Genomic DNA, 26,584 nt, shown 5'->3' with positions numbered 1-26,584 from the left:
GGTAAATCGCCAATGATATCTCCAAATTGTCTGGTAACTCTTGTTGTTCGAGAGCGGCAAACTTAAACATGGAATAACACTATACAAATGAAGATGTTTGTATTGTATTTTCATCGAAATTTAATAGTTTGAAAGCGTTCCACTGTTCTACTTAAGCCTTACATTTTCAAACATATTGACACGTTTGATTTTACTTGCGCCATGTACTTCTACAACAAGCTCTAACAAAGTTCATCATTCCATCGAGAAGAACAAGAATGAAGATACTATATTCATATAACCAAAATCACAATGTTAAATTAAATATTTACATTAAACTTACATAACTAAGCGACGTGACGGAAAACAAATAGGCATAACAAAAAAAAACAAGGCCTTCATTCAAATAGCAATTATCTAATGACAGTAAATTGTGTATTAATAATTTGGATTTGTTTAGTTTGGGATGTTTATATTATTTGTTTTAGACATTATTCAGGCTTTAGAATATGCTGCATGTGTCGTCTAGGTGTTTCAGTGGGTGACGTTGGTTTACAACAATGTGATTTTCAAACAAGGGGATAATGTATAGCCCCAACTGTTTGTGCTTAACAATTTTAATCGAAGGTACCAGAACAGTTCTGGCTTCAATGCAGAAAATAAAACAAATAAAATCGAAAAAAATCTGGACAATAATTTGTATTTTTTATCTTAAATGAAGCTTTTAATTGTGGGCAATTATCTTTTTACAAGCTCGATGAATCATAGCCTGAATTAAAGATAGGACCAATGTGTCATACAATATAATTATATACACTTGCAATTGTTTCTCTGTGCCATTTTTATCTCTTATCACAATTTTTACTTACTCCTTTTTGTTTGGAAAATGATTGTTTTTTTGTTTTTTTTTATATTTTGAAAAGTTTACCCTAAAAAAATTACATGCAATTGTGTTATACTCGAAGTGTTTACTTGATTCAATTATTTAATACATTCTGTAATTTAAATAGTGGCGCATTCATTCCATTTTACACTATGTATGTGCACGTTAAAGGTCTGTTTATATTGAGCATCTCTGTTCTTGTACTGTTAAGTTATTTTATCTCCTACAAAGACATACTGTTTTTTGGAACTAATTTATATGACCACTAGTCATATTTAACCCGTAAGAGTACACGCATATAATGAACAAGAAAATGTACATACAATTACTTTATATAATATTTTAGTTTAAAAACCCCATTTATGTAGCAAAACAATATGCATTACCTTCAATATTTTTTAAAGCCTTACTTACATCTCTATATTAAAGGTAGATACACATTACTAATCTATAATTATGCTTTTGATGTCATTGAATTGGGATGTGTTACATACAGTTTTTCATCTCTAGTTAAATTTGATTATTGTTTTAATGTGTATAGTGCATATGTATTTGTTAATAATCTTAAAATAAAATGTGTTGATAAAAATATGAAAGCCGAGTTTGAATCTGTTTTGCGTGTGTCTAAACATAGGTCACCATGTTAAATATCAGCAGATTCTTTATTTCCAAGATAGAAGCCAAATTAATAACTCATTTTTCAGAATGTTGAAATGGCTTTGAAAGTGGGTAAATCACGACAAGAACTTATGATTAATAGGTCAAATCTTGAATAAACTTATTATAAATCGAGCCTCAAGAGGCCTTAATTATGAGTCAATGTTGATGAAACTCTGTCAGAATATTAATTTCGACAATATCTAGTCGATGGTTTGATACTGTCCACTTGTGTCCAAATTCGAATTTTATTACTTAACAGCTGTCATAAAAGTAATCTATTAAACAAAGTAAAATTGCATATCAATGTTATATAATACTATTAATGCTAACAAAACAACAGTTTATTATTTATTATATATATGGATATATTTAAAAACATTACAGTAGTATTTTTAGAATACCTTGCCGTTTTCATCCGCATAGCTTTGGAATCCTCAGTTGTATTGGGCATGGTCAATTCAAAATATGTTGAGGGTATATTATTTATCCACAAGGGATTGGAGATTATCATTTTGGTATTTTAAATCAATAGTATTCTATCCGAATATGCGCTTATCCGAGTCTCACATCGTGTTTTCCAGGCCATATCCCGAATTAAAATATGTTGACATTTTACGATGTTAAAGCTCCGTATTTCCCTAATCGTTATTTATAACTAATTCAACACCCGATTCGTTATGTTAACTTTATATTTAATACAACACGGACCACTACCAGCAGGTACATTTTAAGTTCAATGTTATTTATTGACATGAAAACAGGATTATCAATGTCAATTAATTTGAAATCTTACTAGAGGGATTTCAGAAAAGGGAGATTTTTACCCTGATACCGTCACGTCCGCCATATTGGAGGCAGTCTTAAAATTTTTAAAGCGTTCTTTTGTTGTCGATAAACAAATAACAAATATAGAGGGTTATATGTTGCGTTAAAACATGTAAATGATGGCAAAATCGAAAGAAAATTTGCAGAAATCGATTTCATACAAAGATGAGATGGACTGACTAATGATGAAACACAGCGATATGAAGGGAAATTATCGATTGTCGGTGGACTTGATCCGTACGAAGAAAAATTGAGTTGGACACAAGATGTTAATGTGTTGCCGAGAATCACGTATCCAGACATAGTGAATTATTAATTACTCAAACCAAGTCCATACACCATGGATGATTTAAAAGCTTACAAGTCTTTAGAGGCTTACAACCAGTTTGTGTGCGGATGGGTCCGTGATAAAGTCGGGATTGTACATGGACAGCATGTGATTGTAATGGCAAAGGTATTTATTGTTTTGAACTTACATTCTTAATTTCTACATTTTTCAAATTAATTTTCTTTCATGTCAATAATGACTCTTTGTTGGCGATTTAAGCATTTGCTGAAGTGCCACATTAGTCTGCCTGGAAAAGTGTTGATCGATGACTGCCTTTAAACAAGTTATGGTCGTTTCGTCCCACTACCAGTTCGAGCCACTGATATTACTGTTGAAAAGGGGTAGCGTTTCGTCCCACTGATAATATATAGCCGGGTAGGTGTGAATAATACCGTTTAGGTTTGAATGAAAACGGGAAGCTTTTGCACCTTTGATGGTCACCTCTGTGCCATGTAAAACAACATTGTTTAATTTCAAGATTATTTATTCAGGTTAAATGTATTCTGCATGCGATTTTTCATAAATTTAAATAATATGATTATAGGTGCTACCTAATTTACGGGCAAAAGCTTTTGAAGTTTTTTTGATAACCATGTATTTTTAATAAATATATGGACATTATTGTGTTCAAAATAGTATAATTGTTGCAATAATTAAGTAACGCATCCAAAAAAATCAATCTTAAAACGAGTTACATGTTCTTAGCTTAAAGATCTAGCATCTTATATTTTTTTAGTTTTCTAGCCATAGGAATTTAAAGCTGGTTCGTTGGCTGTGGTATAATGGATGGGGTGTCTGCTAACTGGCTTAGTCACTGGGAGGTCTCTGTATTGATCCCTTAAGTGGGAGCATTATCTTATCAGTGGGACGAAACGACCAATCCCTCCCTACACAAATATCAGTGGCTCGAACTGTGACAATATTCAGTGACAACACGTAATGTTTAAGGCCGAGTTGGCACTTTTAAGCATACATTTCAGTAATGCCTTTGTATAAAATTTAATTATTTCTTTATGGAATAAAATTATTCAAGCATAATTATAAAGGTATAGAAATATCTAAAGTGTGAAGTAACGTTGTGATTTTAGCGTAAATAGTGCCGGAGATATTAACAAAGATCTATCAATATAGACCGTTCCATAATTTAGTAATTACCCAATTATCTCCCCTGAATACTCTCCGCGTCCGCCATTACACTACTGCCAAACAACCGGTAACATATATAAGAGAGCACCGATTATTCAACGGGTGAATTTCTTTCTTTTTGTAAAACTTTTTTGTTTGTCATGCAAATTGTATGAAATAAAGTTTTTCTGCTAGAGGAGATGTTAAGCTAGTGTTATAACAGAAAAATGTTTGAAAAACGTGCATTTTTTAGGTATTTGTATAGGAAAATAAACACGTTGAAACATAAAAAAAACCATTTAATTAAACTAAATGCAATATTTATCATTTGATTATATGCATCAATCTTAAAATCGCGTAATCCTTTGCATTCCAGTGTTGAATTGCCTGTTTGTTCTGCATAATCCGATTATCTCGTTTTGATCAGATATTATCCAGACTTAACTAACAACATGGCGTCATCCCGGGGTGTCATAAACCACACTGGGTGGCAGATGACAGTCTGGTCATTAAACACAATTGATGATGCCACCATGTCTTCTATTTCTGGTAGTATTAAGCAGTCATTTGGTTTAATATTTTACCCCCGACATACTTAACAGTTGCGTTCATTAGATATGTTACATATTGTACAAATTAAAAGTTATGTCCAATATAGAATATCAGAAATTGTACACCGTACTAGCCCGTTTAAATCCCTGGTTTAATTTATGAAAAAAAAGTATTTGATAATTATAACATTTACCTAAAAACATAACATTTAACGTATTTAGCGGGTATCGGTTAATTAAAAATACGTCATTTCGTATGAAGATTTAATGTTACGGCAATGCACGAACGACATCATAAAAACAAGAAATTACATTTGACACGAACGGAGGTAAATAATGTTTAAAAAAAATATTAATATAGATATATGTGTGTTAAAATGTTAGATATTTGCCACTCATACTCACTAGTAACGAGTTTTCAATATACATGAATACACAGTTCAAATTGCATCATGTAAAGTTGTGTTTTTCAGTTGTATGTTAATATTCCTCAATAGCGTCATTCTCTGTACAAAACCCATCAAATTAAAATTACATGTAAATACTGCCATGCACTTCGCTTTTAATAGGGCTTTGTAGTACGTTTATTTTCAATGCACCCCTTACACTTTCTATTACTCACGTGTTTATCACACTAACGTACTCATGCCATTCATAATTATATTTTTTATAATTAGATGTATTACTATTGTAATTTATTGAAGCTTTTCTGCAAAAATATTACGGCTTATGCATTGAGCTCTTTGTTGTGTCAAATTGTTGGCCTTTCAGTCTTCAGATAATCTTTAATTTGATGCTTATGCCGCGTTTTTAAAGTTGCAAATAAATGTATTAATAAGTTCGTTTGGCGCTTAATAATATATTTTTGAAATATTATTTAGGTGTTTTTTTTCGGAGTTTTTTTGTGTGGATTAATTGACTAAACATTTGGTGTCGTTATCCATATGTTTTGCGTTACTTCAAAGACCTATAAAATACATTTTTTAGTATTTTTTAGCTTTATAGCTGTTAAATGATTCACAGATGAAAATATAAATATATCACATAGACCACATTCTCTTCATCTTCCGAACAATCACATAAAAGGTCGTCAAGATCAATATCACTCTCTCATGAAAGCTCGTTTTTTAACGTGACAAAATTTCATCTAAAAAAAATTAAATATAAATCCAAACCACAATTTTTTATCTTTGATATCAGTTAGAACAAGAAAAATAATGGAAGGCGTATCAAAAATATCATACCGTACTTAATATAATATGTTATGATTTTGGAATGTAGATTTTTACCAAATGAGACCAATTACAAACAATTAGCGGTAATTAATTGCGCGAGAATCTTTAATAAGTATTAATTAAAATATAAATTGCTTGATGTTGCGGCTATTAACATCAACACAACAATACATGCGTGAATTGTTTGTGAAACGTTAAAAGTAACAAGTCTAATCAAAGACATAGTATGAGCGACTGAACCGGCAAATTTTCGCCGATGATTACCACTTGATTACAGATATATAAAAAAAACAAATACACGAAAGCATTTTAAAATTTTATTTGTAACAATCAATCTCAACTTCAAACAATCATTTAAACAACAAAAATGTGATAATCGCCTCACATTAATTCATTAAGTAATTTATTTATCCGACAACGGTAAAGCGGGTATTCTCTACGTCTTTGGCTTTTGGAATCGCAGACTCGCACCAGTTAGCAGCAGTGTAATGGCGGACAGTCACGTGACTGACAATATGGCGGCGGTCAATTTATCGATTATGGAACGGTCTATATAAAGATTTGAAACATCCCTTCAGAACATATTTTTGATAGATCTTTGATATTAATTAAATAGATTTAAGGTCGATGTAGACAATTAAATTGATATCTGCCTTTGTTTAAGCCTATATTATTTCTTATTAAATGTCGTACTTTCTATACTTTCCGGAGATATTCATTAAGAAACGTTGTAAGAATATAGACTTAGGACGACTTCTTTCATTGAATAATACATCTCTTTGTTTGTCTAAACAGTTACCATTTCGCTATTAATATTTCCCTTGTAAGTGTCATTTTGAAGGTAATATACAAATCTATAGCCGAAATGAAGTTTGTGATTCTAAAATTGTTCCGTAAATCTTTGTTATCGAAACTCTGTAAGATTTCGGGTAGAGATTTTTTTTAAAATTAAAATTATGTATCTAGTTTAGTCTAAAACTAAAGTGGTTTACATCTTTATTTAAAAATCGCTCTCAAGCTATACAAAAATAACTAGCCGGAAATGAATTTTGTGATTTAAATGAACAAGTATCGGAGTTATTCGCTTGCAAAACTGTGTAAGATGTCAGGATATGTCATATTTTTTATTGAAAAGGACATCAGCTTTTGTCTACCACTTTCTTATATTATTATTAAAATAACGTTTTACATGTTGCCTGAAATATTTTATCTGTTTTAAATTTATTGAACATACATGTTATGCACATGGTGCATAAAATAACAACGACAGCGTTTTATGTTATTAATTTATTGAACATAATGCACTATGCAAACATATTATAATAATAATAAACACATAATCGGCAAAACATGCTTTTGGCAAAAAAAAATATCATAAGTACATATACACGGATTATTGTAAATAACTGAAACTACACGAAACCGGTAAAATAAACAAGAAAATATGATTAGAAATGTTAACACTATTTTAATTTGCTACATCAATATACACCCCATTATGATTCACACCTATACGGTATTATTCACACCATCCTGGCTATTATTCACACCATCCTGGCTATATCTTATCAGTGGGACGAAACGACCAATCCCTCCCTACACAAATATCAGTGGCTCGAACTGGTAGTGGGACGAAACGACCATCACCCCTTTAAACTTTACACACAAAAATTAATTCTGACACGTTTATGCCCTGAATGGTCTAACATCCTTCTTGGTTACATGATTGCGCATGCACATTCTCTCCAAACGTGCATAATATCACGGCATTGTACATAGCTTCCTAATTAACTATATCGCTATATTATAATATGTACATGAATGTGTTTGTAAATTCCAGGTTCTCCTCTTACAGAGAATGCGGGAGAAGCCATTAAGACCCTGGATTATCGCCACTAACGACGGGAACAGTGTTTCTTGCCACTGCAACTGCATGGCTGGACTGGGCAAGGCATGTACACATGTGGCGTCACTTCTATTCGCCATTGAAGCTACAGTTAAAGAACGTGACGCGAAAACTGTGACCGAGTCTAAGGCTTACTGGCTTTTGCCATCAGATTGCAAGTCTGTGTCATATCAGGAGGTGAGGGACATTGACTTTGTGTCAGCAAAAACAGCAAAGAAGCAGTTAGATAAAAAAAAATAGAATGTGTGCCTCAACACCTACTATATCAGAGACCTCACTCAAAAGTCAAGAAATGTGCCTGAAGCGACAGCAGAAGACTTTATGCCTTTTGCCGAACAATTGAGCAAATTAAACTCTAAACCGGCCATATTATCACTTATTTCCCCCTTTACCCAGAAGTTTGTGCCAAAGTCGGACACTGATGATTTCCCTACAGTTTTGACTGAACTTAGAAATGAAAAATTGATTGGAGCGTTTTATAAGGATGTTTTACATGCTTGTGCCAACATTGAAATTAAGTGTTCTACCCAACCTGCCGAAAATGGAGGAGAACAGACCAAAAACAGGCAAGTTCAGTTATGTGGCATCGTTTAAGGGCAGGACGGGTTACAGCGTCAAACGCAAAAGCTGTTGTAAAGACCAATAAATCTGACCCTTCGCAAAGACTGGTGAAATCGATATGCTACCCGGACTCAAATGGCTTTACCTCTTTGGCGACAAAATGGGGGCGCGACAATGAGAAAATGGCACGAGATGTGTTTATGAATGAAATAGGACCGGTTCACGACAACAGCATGATAACGGACAGTGGTCTTGTGATTAGTCAAACAAACCCATTTATTAGGGCATCGCCAGACGGCGTATTTACGTGTGATTGTTGTGGGTCTGCGTGCATTGAAATCAAATGCCCATACAGTCTACGCAGTGAGGAACGCAATAGTGAGACATGTGATTTCTTAAAAGAGACAGACGGACAACTTCAGTTAGACAAAAATCATCAGTACTATTACCAGATCCAGACGCAGCTGGGTGTGACTCGCATAGAAAGGTGCTTTTTTGTAGTGTGGACGGAGAGAAACTGTCACATAGAAGCAGTGATGTTCGACGAGGGTTTGTGGCAGACTATTTGTGAAGGAGCGGAGAAATTCTTTAAATCGGCAATACTGCCAGAATTAGTAGGGAAGTTCTACACGACATTACCAGGATCTGTCTTAAAGTCAGTTGATATTAACAAGAAAGTTGTGAATGACAGTCTAAATTGTTACCCCACCAATGTGAGTGATGAAACTTTATACTGTCTTTGTAGTCAGGTTGAACACGGTGAGATGATAGCGTGTGATAACACTGAATGTATAATTGAATGGTTTCACTACAGGTGTGTTAAAATAGAGAAACCACCAAAGGGCAAATGGTACTGCCCTGACTGTCGCATATTACCGGCATTCAAAAAGAAGCGGATTGTTTAAAAAGTTGTAACCTACTGTAGGAGGAGTATGGCATTAAAACTTTAAGTGATTTTGTAAGAAAAGTTCATGTGTAAATATTTGTAAATGTTGTTTTGTATATTAATATTTTGTATATATAATATTACTGTTCAGATGTCGATTAAAAAAAATTCAATAACTATGAGTGAAATTAAAACACATTCAATAAGTCGGGTTTAACTTGATGTACTTTATTAAAACCATATCTGTTTTGCTCATTACCTGTATATCATTGTATATTTTGTAAATGTTTTGTATATATTGTAAGCTTCCAAGATTAATAAAATGTACATATATTGTATATATCACTGATGATCTAATGAGACGCGTTCTGAGAAAACTGGGCTTTATGCATGTACTTAAAGTGTCGTCTCAGATCAGACTGTTCACTCTGCACAGGCTTATTCGCGAAGGCACTTTTCTAACTTATGACAGTTGCCGTTAAAATGAAGTCTCTTCTTAGCAAACATCCAATTTAGGAAGACAGTGTCAACCCTTATAAACCAGTGCAGACTGCACAGGCTAATCTGGGGCGACACTACGCATATGCACTATACCTAGTTTTCTCAGAACATGACTCAAATAATTAGTTAGTACAATCAAACATTAGAGCAATATTCTAAAACATGTTTGAATCTTCATATCGGATATTGTACAATGTACAGTACAAGTTTCCTGAATTAATTGCAATAATGTTTACTTACATGATTTGGGTTGAATATTTGCCACACATTTATCTTTCTTTGTTTCTACAGTATTTATTTATGAAAAATTGATACTGTAAAACCTCTTAATATTCAAATCTTTGTTGCTCTTCTAATGGTTTTTATTTTGATAATTCTCAATACGTGTATGTATATATGCATTCAATAAATATTTATGTTCCTTTCATAGTGTAATATTGATTACTCTTGCTATTCAAAATGAGAACCAGTCCATATAAACAATCAATGCGAAGCATTTCACTCAAAACAAACAACTGAGTCATTCATGTTAACTAGAGAACAACAGGCATGAGCTATTTTGTCGATCACTGTTACTACACCCACTTGTCCGGAATAAATAAAACTGATAGGAATTGTTCCGTTCAAAAATGTGTATTTTTGTCTTACAGTCCCAATAACACGTTCCACATGTATACGTACATTAGCCAATTTTCTCGTTGTTTCCAAATCAACCGGAGAAAGCTGGTCTCTCCACTTTGTGAAAGCAGGGATATTCACTTGGGCACACATTATTCCTACACTGTCTCGTATATCGAACCCTCTGTCGGCTAATATACGATCACCAGGTAATAACTTATCAAGAAAGCCGCTGTGCTCTGAAATATTTTTATCGCTAACTCTTCCGCCCCAAGCTTTAGATATGAAAGAAACTGTTCCTTGTGGTGTGATACCTATAAGAAATTTGATTGTGTTATGATGTTTATATGAGGACCAGGTTTCTGCACGCGCTTTCAGATTAGATGGTCGCTCTATGTTTACTTCAAAACAATATATGGCAAAAGTTTTTTCGAAACTGCATTGGCATTGTCAACTGTAATGACTCGCGGTCTGGCCAACGAACAAATCATCCGTAAATACATCACATCAATAACACTTGAATAAATCCTAGAGACAGAAGCCTTCGAAATGTCAAAATCGTACGACAAGAAAAGCACTGATAAATTCAGTCTTAACCGCATGAGTGTGAGAACTAGACATCTAAATTTGTCCAAAACATCCATGTTTTGCAAGAATGGCTCAAGGTAATTAAACAGTATCATAAGTAAAGCAAATGTGGCAAGTCCAGTCAGGTTCTTAACTTTCTCATCGTTGTCTTCAAAGTCTTTTGGTGAAAACATGCGGTCATTTTTCTCACAGTTTTTCCTTAATGTTTCATTTTCCTGTCTAAGAGCATTAATTTCACTGTCCATGGCACGAAGGTAGTTTCCATCGATTACAGTCTGACATGACATGTCCTTATCCTTGTCGTCTGTCTGTTCAGACACCGAGACGTCAGGCTCTTTCGTATGAGTTTCAGCGAAAATCTCCAGTTTGCGACGCTTCCTCTCTTTCATTCGGTTATACCGGCTTATACTAGGCGTAGTCCCTGTCTCAACCGACACATCTTCATGTTCTTGATTCCCTCCGAGACGTAATGTAGGACACCAATCTGGGCTGTTACGGTCATACAGCCCTGCTTTTTTTCCCTGAAAAGATCAATTGTTGTGTAATAATTATAATCTGTAAACACATATATGCATTCCTTTTCATGAAACATTTGTATAATAAAGTTTGCTTAAACACTTCATCACTAATTTCATAGCTTTATGTTTGGCAAATGTGGGTGGGGTATGGGTATGGCAAGGGACCTATACAAACAAATGTATAGGTCCCTGGTATGGCACAAAAACATGTAATTTATGTAGCTTTGTTATTTTATTAACATGCATATTTCCTAACAAACAAACAAAAATCGCACTTACCGCTTAAAAAATGGACTGAACACACCCTGACAGTATCCAGATTTTTATTTTCGAAGTTCTGGTTAATTTTGGCTAACCATTCACGACGCCGGTCCTCGCTCAGTTCTCACATTCAGAGCCTTGATTTTTTATCACTGCTGGAAGTCTATAAAAATTCAAGTCCTTTTCACGGTCCTTTCTATTCGAACAACCAATAATTGCACATTTCAAAACCATTTTGTCGATTGTATCACATAAAATCAGAAAGTTAAATCAGCATTTGTGTCTGTTCATTCAGCGAATCGTATTATCGGATTATCAGCTAGTCTCCGAAATGGCGGACATCCGGTGAATTACGTAATCGGAAATCCCTCTATTGTTAGGACATGTTCATTTAACAGTAAGTTTTGGCGCATTGCCAATATCTGCGTCTAGTCTGAGTATGTTAATCAGTTATGTATACATATGTATTGTAAACACCGAGCCTTTGGGGTTTAAAAACAGTGCGTACATGGGATGCCCGATCTTCACAATCCGTATACGCTGTAGTGGATCTTGAATATTAAGTGGTTCCCAAATAGCGTGCTAGTGGTCAATTACTTTGTTAACACAATAGGACATAAGAGAATGGATGCAGGTGACAAAAGAGCTGAAGGGTATGTCAATATTTTGTAATCATAATTGCTGATGATGGTGATCGGAATGGAACATAGAGAATACTATGTTAGTGTGATTGTGTACTTAAATTTATCCCACGAGTGAAAAAAGATTTACATGGCGAGGCTTGCCGAGCCTTGTAAGCCTTTCTGAGACGAGTGGGATAAATTTAAGTACACAATCACACTAACATAGTATTCTATTTATCCTACAATATATTTTTTTACATAATTTATGCCTGCTGCAATCAAAATAGAAGTATTTAATTGATAAAATAAAAGCAAAAACACAAAATTAACTGAATCTGACATTGCGTAGTAATATTAATTGTGATCTTCCCCTTTTACGGAACTCGAAATGGTTCTTAAGGTTTCCACGCACAGTAGAGTAAGACAAAATATCGCTATACGCCTCGATTCAAATTTAATCAGCGTTCCAAATGTTACTCACTCAAGTAAAACACAGACGGTTTTGTTATAACTACAATTCTTGTTTCACAACTGTAAAATACCAAAAACACAAATGGCTGCCATTTTAAAATTTACACGTACGTGAAGCATGATTCAGCATTTATCCCCGCCGATATTGTTAATTTTAGTCTATAAACAACTCTTCTTTTTACACACTTTTTACTTACTGACATTAAAAAGTAAAACATCTACGGGTTATTGTTCTACTCACCGAAGTTGTGTAAAAACCATGTTTATTTTCGTAAAGTTAAATTTGCTTCCATGACGAGTTAAAATTCTGGACACATTTCTTCATCGCAATCCATCTTTTCCGTTTTAAAGCACTGGATGTAAGCAGGCAATTCTTTGTGGATAGACATTCTTTGATCGACTGACAAAGGCACGACTTATTCATCAAAGAAATTACCCTTTTAATTCAATATCGATTTCCTTCAAAAAGTTAAAGAACAATTCACTGACACTTTTCTTAAATTTAATCCATCAATTGTTCAACAAAACATCGCGTTATTCGAGTACATTCGACATTTTAACGAAATCGAAAATGGAGTCTCACCAGTTTCATTCCAGTTTTATATCCCAACACTGTTATTCACATTCATAATATGATAATAATCCATCGTAAACACACACAATAATCGTTCGATGCTTAAAAAATATTGCATTGTAAAATAAAAACCCTCCAACTTCCAAGTCCGAATTTATGTTGCCTTTAAATCCAAAGCGTCTAGCTAGTTTCGTCATTTAAATTACGTCACACGAGGTACGTCATAAATTGCGTAATCAATTCAATGAAAATTAAAGTACGGAAAGCTGGTTCTTCATAAATTTTAGTGAAGAACCAAAATAGTATTATAGTATGACTCAAAACCTGAACCCATCTATAATTTAGTATAAAAGTAAGATATATATTATAGACGTTAATACACGGTTGAGCCGGGCCGGGCAGTGATAATTGGCCCCAGGTCGCAAACCAGGGTTATTCCCCCTGCGGGCCGATTATCACTGCTCGGCCCATCTCAGCCGTGTATTATCCTCTAAATAATCAATCGTAAACACACACACTCGTTAACTCGTTAAACGACTGCGTACCCAATGACGTGAATGACGCAATCAGGGGTGAAAGGCAAAAAAAGTAGTCCCTATGTACATGTTCTAAAAATAACTGTTTGATAAACCTTATCTAAAAATAACCGAGGAGAAAACTTTATCTTTTCTTTATGAGTCGTATTTGTTATATAAAATCATTTAGCTGTAGGATAAAAGGATTTATTCCACGGTCTGTATCATTATAATGCGTGCTCCGAAGATTATACAGTCGTCGTCTTTGAAACAACAATAGGGGCATTGCAGTTCATTTCTAAATTCTGTTTGACCTTTACCTGGAGCATTATTTTCCTGGATATTAATTTATGCGTTTAACAACATATCTACACGTCGCAAAATGAAATGAACATGTTAATCTTATAAACATTCAAGCAAAAATAATTTTATAACTAAATGTTCAATGTAATTTTTATAAAAACAAAATATGTAAACAATGCCTTATTATCGGACGTAAAAATGCGAGATTGCACCAGTCAATAACATTTGTACTTTTCTTACAAAAACTGTTATTATTCGGACAACCAGATTTTCCATTTATATAAATGGCTCTATAATTGCGGTTGCATTTTATCGAAATTCTTACTAATTGCATTGAACCGTTGACATCTTGCATAAGTGTTTTACAAACGGTTATAAACCCGGTCAGCTGATTGCAAAACATCAGTGGACCGTTTCATTTGCTTTATTTGAGTCTATAGCCAAGTATACCTTTATATACAGATAAATGGTAGATAATTAATGCAGCTACAAGCGCTGAAGGACCTCATAAACGTACAAATACACAAAGATCCGATAGATGATGTTAAACCAGCAAACGTAATGTGGTTATTCAGTTGAGTGATCAGTGTAAGGAATGAATAATTTCGGCTTAATACATTTACAGTTTTCGTTTTGTATCACCTCGGGAACAACTGCCGATTATGATTAGACTGATTGTTATTGGAGGGTCATACAACATACTGTTAAATGAAGCTCTTTGTACGTGTTGGCAAAGGTGAAACCATGGGGTATCTTTCTGTATAACAACTTAAAAAGTATTAAATTGTGTTCAATTCGTTGCAAAGTTATCTTATAGTATTTAATACTTAACGACTTTGCATTTAATAGCAGAAGCTTTTATTTTAACAAATGTAGTGGAATATCCAAACATCGATGTCATATTTTTTAAATAATGGGGTTTCTACATTCTTTGACGATTCCTGCAATTTTTCTATGTTTCTAAATTGATATTATCTCTACAAAAACTAATACAAGACGAAAACATGGAATAATAGTTTAAATAATTGTATTCTTTTCAATTACATTTAGCTGACCTGCCCACTTTCTTCGCCCTTGCTTTAGCCTACATAATTTTTGAAGCATGCCCTATCTGACCGTGTTTTAGCCTGCATAATTTTCGAAGCATGCCATATCTGACCTTGTTTTAGCATGCATAATTTACGAAGCATGCCATATCTGACGGTGTTTTTTGTTATGAATAAATAATGCATTTGGAGGATGTGATTACATGTTTGTGTTTACTGTTGTGTGGATATTAATTTTAGAGATTGTTTGTGTTTACTTAAGTATTTAAATTGATTAGAATATTATAAATAAATTTAATTTTTTCTTACAGTAGTTGATTCGTTAACTGTCGATCAAAATAAAACTTAGCGATAGGTATTTCAACCAATATTCATTTACATTCTAATGCATCGTGATTTTTCGGAAGATGAACAATTTTCATTTGAAATTGTATTAAGAAGGATGGAATTTTCATGAGAAAAATATGCTATTGACAAACAATATTAAATTTTATCCACAATGACCCAAACACACTTTATGCATGCTCAATAGATTTCCATTTTATTTAATGCTCTGATGCTTTTAAGTATTTTTTATTATTTATCACTGAAAAGTAACGAGGCCAGTCTTTCAATCGTGTGGCTCCTTACATACAATATTTATATTTCTTTTAGGTCCACTATATGAATCCAAGTTTACCGGTAATCTTAGTGTCTTTTAGAATTTACTTGCTGTAAATGTAGGACAATATTCTTTTAGTATTCCCTTGTGTTTTTCAATAGAAGCGGTAGTTACAATTTACACACCTAGTCTCAGAAACTGGTCTAATTGTTTTATTGAATATATGGGTAAATTGTATGATGTAATATGCTCAAAAAATGGTTTTTAACATTTTTTTGTAAAATAAATAAGTTTTGTTTGAGATCGTTCAAATGTTTTATGACAGAATGCCATATTGTTTTTGTTTTTTTATTATTTCTTTGACTATTGCTATGTATTGCTAGCTTAATCCTTGTTGAAGCTTGAGGTAATTTAACTACGACATACACGTATACGTTGCATCTTTCAAACTAATGACAAATAAGACATGAAGTTGCACCATCTCCTTCAAAGTCAAATATCACATGAAGTTGAATCATCCAATCTAAAAGAAAATCCAAGATTATTTTGCGTCAATCAATCTAAGGGCAAATCACACCAGAAGTTGCACCTCATACAGCCAAAAGGCAATTAACACACAGAGTTGCATTGTCCAATCAAAAGGCAAATCACACATGAACTTTCATATATAAGCTTAAGGAAAACCACAGATAGATTCGGATCGTCCAATGTATAGGACAATCACAAATTTAGTTACATTATCCTTTCTAAAGACAAATCACTTTACAATGTATATAAGGAATGAAAATAATAAGGTTATCCACATCTCATTATATCTAGGTGAAATTATATGGTATTTGAAACATCCTTGCCCTTATTCCTTAATGTTTATTGGCACATATGTTTATTTATCGGACGATGACGATTTCGTATTTTTATTGCTTTGAAAATAATACCATAAAAGTGTAGATCCATGATATGTATTTAAATTGGTATTATAGCATTATATTCGATATACTAATAATAAAGGATATATATTTGCGCATGTGTTTGCTTGTTATAGTAATTTGAAACTCACTTCTTTTATTAAATAGCAGGTACATTAGTACACAGGCAAAAATAAGTTTGTTTCCATAAAAAAATAAAACAACAACAATTTGCTATATTCTGATTATGTGCTCTACACAGACATGGTAGTCTCATTCAGAGAGCTTGTATAAAAACTAGAGTTCACTGTAACTGTGCTGTATGGGAATTTTCCAAAGAGCTAATATGTCACACAGACGATAAAGTAGATATTGCCACCACTGTAACATATACATAAAGATCGACAAGTATAGACAATCAAGTATCTTACTCGTATGTGGATTTTTTTTAATTAAGGATGGATTTTGAAATATTATCATAGACGTTCTCACCAAAAAATGAGCTGTTTATTGATTAAAGTAAAATAGCATGTGTGAAGTTTCAGTGCATATTTACTACTTACAATTACATCACATTGGTATCTGGTTTTCATATCAGGTATGTAAATCACATAATGGACACGAATGATGATGACAACGGTACTGCCCTGCATGAGATTAGACCCTCAGGGAAAAAAAACGACTCCCATTCTCATGCACATCCGTTGTTCACCATGCAAACGGAGGCTGACGTAGCAGTGCCTCATTACGATGCTCCAGGGATCGATATCCTGTCGGAAGGAAACGTCGACGTTCCCGGACAAACGTTGCCGAAACAAAAGAACGAGGGTACCAAGCCTGGCACGCAAGTCAAACAGATCATTGCTTGACCCATCGAGTCTTCCTAAGAACCCTGTAGATGAGAACAAGAGCACGATTGAGACACCGAAGTTTGATGACTCGTTTATATGTAAGCATAGCTCGTTAACATTAACATGACACTCGTGAACCCTTATTGGCATTAGTTACTTATACATTGCACTTATTATTTCGCTTCTTTATTTCCGATGGTCACTTTATATTCATCATGCCAATTTACCATTTTACATTATCCCAAATGTTTACCATGTCGATATGACATGAGAATTGGCTGAACACATTGTCAATTAACGTTTAGTTTATAATGTTGCTTATTCAAGTAAAAAGTATTATATGGTCAGTGTAATTGCAGTGTTTATAATGTCACTTAGGTATAGCTCAATTTTATAGCTTTTGTAAAAGACGATAAAACAGTTTAAATTAAGGTTTATCGCTTATAATGTAAGACATTAATTGGTAAATGCTCATTATGTTTTGTGTTACTTCTTTATTTTTTATTTTAAAAAGCCAGTAGCTTGATAACTACTGACCATTTTGTTTCAAACACCTCACACTGTCCGACTTGATTAGAACATACTTTATTTTCATTTTAAAATTCCAAATTGGTATTTTTGTTTTCTATTTTCTTTGAATAAATGTTCCATAAAATTAAGGCAATTGTTTGTGTAAAATTCATAAAATTTGATAAAATGTTTTCATATAATATATTTATTCCCAACCATTTTTTAACCATCTTTGCAGATGACTCTGGCACAACTTTGATATACTCAAGACATGAGGTTGGTACAGATGTTTTAATGCATTATAATTATCTGGAAATTATTTGAACATCATAATGTGATGTTAAACAAATGAAACTACTTTTATACCGCAATTGATGTTGTGATACTTTATAAACAGATATTTACGAAATTTATTAAAGTCAATTGCGCATACTTTTGTTCCCGCAACCTTTCACCAAAGACATGTTTCTAAAAAAACATGTATTCCAGAAAGAATGAAAAATTCGGATAAAAACTGTTCAATGTGTTTTTATTTAAATAGAAAGTACCGCTGAAAGATTTCTCGAATGAAGTACGAGCACATATGGATGTAAAGAAGTTTCTGAACAAGACCGTGCTATTATTAGACGTCATGCACGTCAGCCTCGATGCAATCATCGATGAAATTCTACGCCGACTTCTCGACTTGCCTGAATACCAGATCTGTTTCGACCAGGCCAGATCTGCCTTGTTCACTAATGATAATGGTATATAACGACTTAATCAGCTCCAACTTGCTACTTATTAGCGCAGTTTCATATAGCATGAGAAAAGTGACCGGTAAGATGAAACGAAATGTCAATTGCAAGAACCATGACCCTGGGTCCAATCTCAAATTCATTATTCAAAGTCCGATGATAAAATCAGAAAAAAATGTAATTGACAATTCGCATAACATTATCCAACATAATTAGATTTAAAAATACCAAGTGTACCGAATAATAACCAAGTATCTTGATTAAAGTTAAATTTAACAATTCAAGGTGGAAGATCCAATTTTCGAAATATTCAACGGCATTAAGTTTGTTTTATGTGATCAGAATAAAATGAAAGAGTGCTGCAAGGTCCTGTCAAAGTCCCAATTCATTGTCAAAGGTCAAATGTATGAAATATGTGCTACACACGTAGTGTTGGTCTAGAATTGACGGATTTTCAAATAGCTGTTATTATTGATAAGCATGATGGGACGAACTGTTTTGCAATAAGAAGGTCCATAGGTCAAAGGTCAAGATAATATTTCAAAGCTACATGTCAGATAAACTGTTTTGAACAGCACGGATGGATGTGCATATTACTTTCCATAAGCGATCATCATGATGAGACGGAGTTATGCGCATAAGAACAAGGTCCCTAAATCGCGGCAAAGGTAACAATTTAAAGTCAAAGGTCATGTTTAGGTACTTTCAATTCACTTTAAAAAGTAATATGCATTGTTTTAACACTGTGTCGCACGCAGCAAAAAGCAGGTCCCGAAGTCTCAGGTAAATATCACAATTCAATGTCAATTGTCCTATTTAGGAAATTAGTACTTTAAAGGTTATATACCGCTCGTTAATGGTAACAACACATATATGGTAACAACACATATATAATAAGACAACCTTGTTATCTGCTGTATTTTGTCTTCCATACCTGATCAGTACCTTATATACTATGTCACTCTTTACAAGACATTTTAACTTAATTGCTTGTTATGATGTTTATAATGATTACTATTTCTCAAATGCTTTAATGATGTAAATTGAGATATTCATAGTGTAAGTAAAGCGCAGATTTTTATGGAGACCTACATACGTTTTTTACATGATTCTTTAATTATACCTTCAGAAACCATGTTTTAGTGGGGAATATACTAAAGTGAGCTTTTCTATTGGTTTGTGTTCATTAGTTTCGTATCAATGTCAATATTATTTTGTTATTCACTTGTTGTTACATCATAAATGGCATGAAAAAATGAGTTGTGTTTCTATGCACTTAATGTTCACCAAGTTGGGTTCCTTTTTTGACTTAAATTTGAAAAATGGTTTCCTGAAGGTAAACATGAAAAACGGCGTTGGGTATACGGTTATATCAAAACATACAAGTCAACTTTGAGTTTGGAAAACTACACACTAAATGTTAATTGATTTATTGCCCCGTTCAACATTCTTTAAAAAAACATGATTCATTGTAATATGATTTCAAATGTTTCAGTGCACCAGTTAACCCGTACACTGCAGTGCACGAGTATCTCGGAAGGAGAAGGATTTGACCATGACCAGAGTTGGCTTTGTGCAATGTACGTTTAACACAGATTCAACTATAACAAAAACTGCCTAACTACCATTTTAATAGTACTCAAGTTTGAATTTGACTAGAGTCTGTTTTTGCCATGTTAGTAGAACACAGGTTTGACTATAACAAGATTTGGTTGGGTGTCTTGGAAGCAAAACACATGTTTGACATCCATGATGCATAACCTATCATGATTGTTAAGCACAGATGAGCAGAGTTTGGTGTGTACATTTGATGTAGAATAAATGTTTGAGTGTGGTCAGTGTTTGCTGTGTGTCGTGCAAGTGAAACGCATTTATGAGTATGATCAGCGAGGCATGTGTGTCGTGTAAGTAGTACGCAGGTTTGACTATGATCAGAGGTTGTTGTTTGCGGTATTAGTAGAACACAGGTTTGTTTGACTGTGATCGGTGTAAAGTAGGTTATGCGAGTTGTATATCGTGTTATTTCTTAAAATTTGACCCAGCATTTGAATAACTATAACACGATATATACATTTCTAGAACTGACATTCATTTCTGCGTTAAATAAGACCAGGATCGTGAGAATCGCTGCACAATTGATGAAGTTGTGGCTGTTCAAAGCGATGCACCCCGTTTTCGGGTGATTTTGAATTGGATACCTTGTTTTATATTTATATATATATATATATATATATATATATATATATATATATATATATATATATATATATATATATATATATATATATATATATTTGATAGTGAATTTATTTTTCAAAAAAGTTGATTGTTCGTTAAAATATGATTATTTATTATTCAAAATGATGTTTTCACTAATTAATATCATAGCCACGCGCTAACCACCTGTGTTACATAGTGCTTCCTAACGTCCAAAAAGGTATTGTCGTTTTTTGTATCCAAGGCACGAAAGGAAACACGTTTTTGGCCAAGTAACATTTTATTTGAATACTTTTTGAATATTTTGAAAACTTCATGCAGTACACATTTTTATTACATTAGTTGAACCTACCATTGCAAATGCATAACTTAAAGCCTTTAGTACGATTGACGAACGTTAAGAGCCAGAAAGGCTTAGTGGATCTAACGCTTGATTAAAAAAATCCATCCACATAACTTATGGGGCAACTTGTCATGAAAATCATTGTACGGAAAATTGTACTCCGACTTCTTATTTAAGTAATTTACTTTTAGTTACTTCTGATAATTAAGCTAACCCAGAGAAAAGTGTATGTACCGGTTGGTAATTAAGACTAACCCATGTTATACGGCAAAAATCCTAACAAAAAAAAACAATTTAAAAAGAACAAAAAATCTTTCGTTTAAGATTTTACATGTATTTGTCTGTGAATTCGCTTTCAAGTTTGTGTTTCTTACATGGCAGCATATATTATTCCAGTGCCAGCATTCCCTCGATCACACAAAGACACGTTGGTCTAGCGCGACTTCGTCATCCTGCAAATTTTGGACCTTCAAGTCAAGAAGTGTATTTTGTGATACTGATTCTAACGCCAATAAAAGAGGTACAACAAAACAAAAGCATGGTTTATTTAAGATGTTCTGAATTATCTGATCACTAACGAAATCTTACCAAATAATCTTATCGAAAGTATTTCTTATTTCTTTTTCACTTCGAAAACAATTCGCTTACAGGAGTTTAATTGATAGATAATTATTGTTTTTGCTACATGAGGCAAGAAACTAAATTATCCTGTGGATTTGTGATACACCTCATAATGTACGCTCATTTATTTTTTTTAAATATTCAATTCTGCAGCAGATTAATTTTGTGCTAACAAAAACTAAATATTTTTTTCGAATTTAATTCATGCAATAACAATACTTAATAAGCAGAAGACAAATGTCGTTCTTAATTAGAAAGGAACGAAGAGCGATCTTGAGACGGGTCGCACTTTTGCTACGATCTTCTCCAACCTTGAACTTCGCAACCAGCTGCTGGACTGCCATACCGAGGAAGAGTTCAAGGTCGTTCTCGCCAAGAACACGCAGGCGCTTGTGGATAAGATGTCAAGAACTGACGAGAAGGATAATTTGATAAAGACTGAAACAGTAAGCCCGTGTTTTAATGGGGTTTATGAGCAGGCTTTTCTATAAACGTTATTATCTTTATTATATATCCTTAAACAAACTAATGACTATCTATTAATGCCAAGATTTTATTCCGATAATTTCATCTTAAATATTGAGTAACAATTGCTATATAAGTGTCCTAACCAATGTTGTTTAATAGAAATTTTATAGAGCATTGATAACACCAACATCTACATGTCAAGCAATCATGAAATAAATGCGTATCAACTGAGTTTAAGGATTTAATATAATAAACGGGCACGGTACGGTGTTATCGCTTTAAACAAACCTTTAAGTTTGTTCAAAGTTTTGTTTAAGTTTTCTGACCAGTTCCAAAACAAACGCTATGTACTTCGATATTAGATTTATTTATTTATTTGTTTAATGATTGTTGAGAGATAAGTGGTTTTCTTGATATTATGTATTCTGAATCCACGGTGTGTCACGAATATTAGAATAAAAATTAAACTAAAAACGAAATATCATGTAAAAACCTAGTAATAAATTAATTTATATTGTTGGTCATGTTGTTGACACAGGAGGAGAAATACTGCTGGTTCCTTGGCGGACTTATCGGAGATTTTAAACGACGACTACCACACTACTTGTCAGACTACAAAGATGGTACGCATTCTCTTAAAAGATATTCAAGAAAAGACAGTTATCAATCTTCGATTCTTAAGAATGTTTTGCAATACGGAAAATAGCCTTTTTTCATATAGGCCAGCATTTTTTTATTATCTGTTTTACGGGAGCGACCGACCCTATTTTTTGACAAATACACATAAAAATAAAAGTCACTTTCGTTTTTAGCTCATCTATTTTTTGAAAAAAAAAAGAGCTATTGTCATCACCTTGGCGTCGGCGTCGGCGTCTGCGTCGGCGTCTGCGTCTGCGTCGGCGTCGGCGTCCGGTTAAGTTTTGCGTTTAGGTCCACTTTTCTCAGAAAGTATCAATGCTATTGCATTCAAACTTGGTACACTTACTATCATGAGGGGACTGTGCAGGCAAAGTTAGATAACTCTGGCGTGCATTTTGACAGAATTATGTGCCCTTTTTATACTTAGAAAATTGAAAATTTTGGTAAAGTTTTGTGTTTAGGTCCATTTTATTCCTTAAGTATCAAAGCTATTGCTTTCATACTTGCAACACTTACTAACTATCATAAGGGGACTGTGCAGGCAAAGTAATGTAACTCTGACTGGCATTTTGACAGAATTATGTGCCCTTTTTATACTTAGAAAATTGAAAATTTGGTTGTTTTGTGTTAAGGTCCACTTTATTCCTACAGTATCAAAGCTATTGCTTTCATACTTGCAACACTTATTAACTATCGTAAGGGGACTGTGCAGGCAAAGTTATGTAACTCTGACTGGCATTTGGACGGAATTATGGGCCCTTTATACTTAGAAAATTGAAAGTTTGGTTAAGTTTTGTGTTTTGGTCCACTTTACCCCTAAAGTATCATAGATATTGCTTTCATACTTGGAACACTCGCAAACTATCATAAGGGTACAGTAAAACGACAAGTTGAATAACTCTGGATGTCATTTTTACGGAATTATGGCCCTTTTTTGACTTAGTAACTTTGAATATATGGTTAAATTTTGTGTTTCAATCCACTTTACTTCCTAAGTATCAAGGCTATTGCTTTCAAACTTCAAATACTTTCATGCTATCATGAGGTTACTGTACCTGGCAAGTTGAATTTTACCTTGACCTTTGAATGACCTTGACTCTCAAGGTCAAATTATTTAATTTTGCTAAAATTGCCATAACTTCTTTATTTATGATTAGATTTGATTGATACTTTGACAAAACTACTCTTACCTGACATACCACAATAGACTCCACCCAAACAATCGCCCGTGCCCCCCCCCCCATTTTTTTTAACTCACAAATGACCACCACACACTTACACTATACCCTCCCCCACCCCCCTCCCCCCAGCCCGAATCCCCCCCCCCTAATTTTTTTTTTTAAGATCATCTCACAAATTACCACCACACCCTCACACTATACCCCCCACCTCAACTCCCCCCCCCCCATTTTTTTTTAAACGGTTATAAAACACAAATATTTATTTTTATTATTTTATGTTTGAAATACCGTCCAACCATCGCACCCAAGAATCCCACCCCCCCCCCCCCCAACGATTTTTTTTTCCTTTTTTTTTCGCATTTTTGGAAGATAATGTAATAAATGTCCACACCCCCACACAATGCACCCCTCTTCACTCCACCCCTCCCTCCTTTGTGATTGAAAATGAGAGTCCCTTCACCTTTAAAAAGAAAATAGATGAGCGGTCTGCACCCGCAAGGCGGTGCTCTTGTTTTATTTACATTTCACCCGCCGACCTTGTATTTTATCCAAAACTAGAAGAAAAAAAATCCGCAGATTGCCGAAAGTGTTGTTCAAAATTTGTTTATAATGTGGGTTGTTTCGTTGTGCCAATTCGACTTGTAAAGCGTCAGCGATTTTAATTGGCTATTGCAGCCAATACCACACGCAAACTATCATAAGGGTACAGTAAAACGACAAGTTGCATAACTCTGGATGTCATTTTTGCGGAATTATGGCCCTTTTTTGACTTAGTAACTTTGAATATATGGTTAAATTTTGTGTTTCGATCCACTTTACTTCCTAAGTATCAAGGCTATTGCTTTCAAACTTCAAATACTTTCATGCTATCATGAGGTTACTGTACCTGGCAAGTTGAATTTTACCTTGACCTTTGAATGACCTTGACTCTCAAGGTCAAATTATTTAATTTTGCTAAAATTGCCATAACTTCTTTATTTATGATTAGATTTGATTGATACTTTGACAAAACTACTCTTACCTGACATACCACAATAGACTCCACCCAAACAATCGCCCGTGCCCCCCCCCCCATTTTTTTTTTTAAGATCATCTCACAAATGACCACCACACACTTACACTATACCCCCCCCCCACCCCCCCTCCCCCCACCCGAATCCCCCCCCCCCTAATTTTTTTTTTTTAAGATCATCTCACAAATTACCACCACACCCTCACACTATACCCCCCACCTCAACCCCCCCCCCCCCATTTTTTTTTTGAAACGGTTATAAAACACAAATATTTATTTGTATTATTTTATGTTTGAAATACCGTCCAACCATCGCACCCAAGAATCCCCCCCCCCCCCAACGATTTTTTTTTCCTTTTTTACCCCATTTTTGGAAGATAATGTAATAAATGTCCACACCCCCACACAATGCACCCCTCTTCACTCCACCCCTCCCTCCTTTGTGATTGAAAATGAGAGTCCCTTCACCTTTAAAAAGAAAATAGATGAGCGGTCTGCACCCGCAAGGCGGTGCTCTTGTTTTATTTACATTTCACCCGCCGACCTTGTATTTTATCCAAAACTAGAAAAAAAAAATTCCGCAGATTGCCGAAAGTGTTGTTCAAAATTTGTTTATAATGTGGGTTGTTTCGTTGTGCCAATTCGACTTGTAAAGCGTCAGCGATTTTAATTGGCTATTGCAGCCAATACCACACGCAATTAGCCAATCGGTGAATATTTAACAAATGATTTTCATATTGCATTTCCGAAATGGCGGACATTAACATCAACAAGACAAATGTAGCATATTTTAAAATCAAATTAATTAAAAACGGAGCAGAAACAATTTCAATTAGTAAATATAATCTTCAGAACACCATTGTTGACATCATGCCCATATTACGTGATACGAAATTCAAAATAATAATGAGTTTTTGCAGATGATGCAGAGGTGTCGCCATCGATAACTTTCGGTGTGTTAAAAAGTTTTGGGTAGGTTTAATAAATATGCGTATTTATTAAAATGCATATCCTGTAATATTTTTATAGATAAAAATCAACATCCCGAAAATGTCCAAGAAGTACTACTTTACGGGTCTTTATAATGAACATGAGGACTGAACCACAGGTACTTGCATCAATAATCCCATTCCACACCCACCCATAAATATTCTTTATTTAGAAAAAAAAAGTATGCAACACAGCTTCTGAAGAAAATAAGATTGGGTCCCGATGTTCGTATGTCCGTCAAAGTCACAAAAAAAATAATTTATTTTTCTTCAGATTATTTTTCAAAAATGAGTTATTATTTAGCCGAAATATGATGCTCTATCAACTGTAAATAATGTTTTCATACTGCAAGATTTGTACTGCAAGGAATGCAAATAAATTTATCACACCTCAGGCTCTGTTGATAAATGGGCTAAATCGGCTCTATGTATTTGTTCCAAGGAATAATATTCTCTTCATATTCATATAGCTCACTCTCTGTATTATATATCCAAAACATGTTATTGCTGTTTCTCCTAAAATAATACAGACAACACATTCCATAGAAATTTT

The 26,584-nt window shown here is 33.9% G+C and overlaps 2 protein-coding genes across 2 annotated transcripts in view; both read left to right on the top strand.

The window, feature by feature from the left end:
• LOC127878767 (uncharacterized) overlaps positions 1-8,624 on the top strand; it is an 83,462-nt gene extending 74,838 nt beyond the window's left edge. The window contains exons 6-7 of the mRNA XM_052425294.1: positions 7,427-7,713; positions 8,555-8,624. Of these exons, the coding sequence (XP_052281254.1) occupies positions 7,427-7,713; positions 8,555-8,624 (357 nt within the window). The remainder of the gene's footprint in view (positions 1-7,426; positions 7,714-8,554) is intronic.
• Positions 8,625-11,888: 3,264 nt separating this feature from the next.
• LOC127876422 (solute carrier family 4 member 11-like) overlaps positions 11,889-26,584 on the top strand; it is a 40,069-nt gene continuing 25,373 nt past the window's right edge. Inside the window, exons 1-8 of the mRNA XM_052421698.1 lie at positions 11,889-12,078; positions 17,062-17,412; positions 18,063-18,100; positions 18,366-18,570; positions 20,057-20,141; positions 21,518-21,641; positions 21,997-22,188; positions 22,749-22,833. Coding sequence (XP_052277658.1) covers positions 17,214-17,412; positions 18,063-18,100; positions 18,366-18,570; positions 20,057-20,141; positions 21,518-21,641; positions 21,997-22,188; positions 22,749-22,833 — 928 coding nt within the window. The 5' untranslated portion in view covers positions 11,889-12,078; positions 17,062-17,213. The remainder of the gene's footprint in view (positions 12,079-17,061; positions 17,413-18,062; positions 18,101-18,365; positions 18,571-20,056; positions 20,142-21,517; positions 21,642-21,996; positions 22,189-22,748; positions 22,834-26,584) is intronic.

This window comes from Dreissena polymorpha, chromosome 4 (assembly GCF_020536995.1).
Source record: "Dreissena polymorpha isolate Duluth1 chromosome 4, UMN_Dpol_1.0, whole genome shotgun sequence".
NCBI lineage: Eukaryota > Metazoa > Mollusca > Bivalvia > Myida > Dreissenidae > Dreissena > Dreissena polymorpha.
This window is presented reverse-complemented; position numbering and strand designations above follow the sequence as displayed.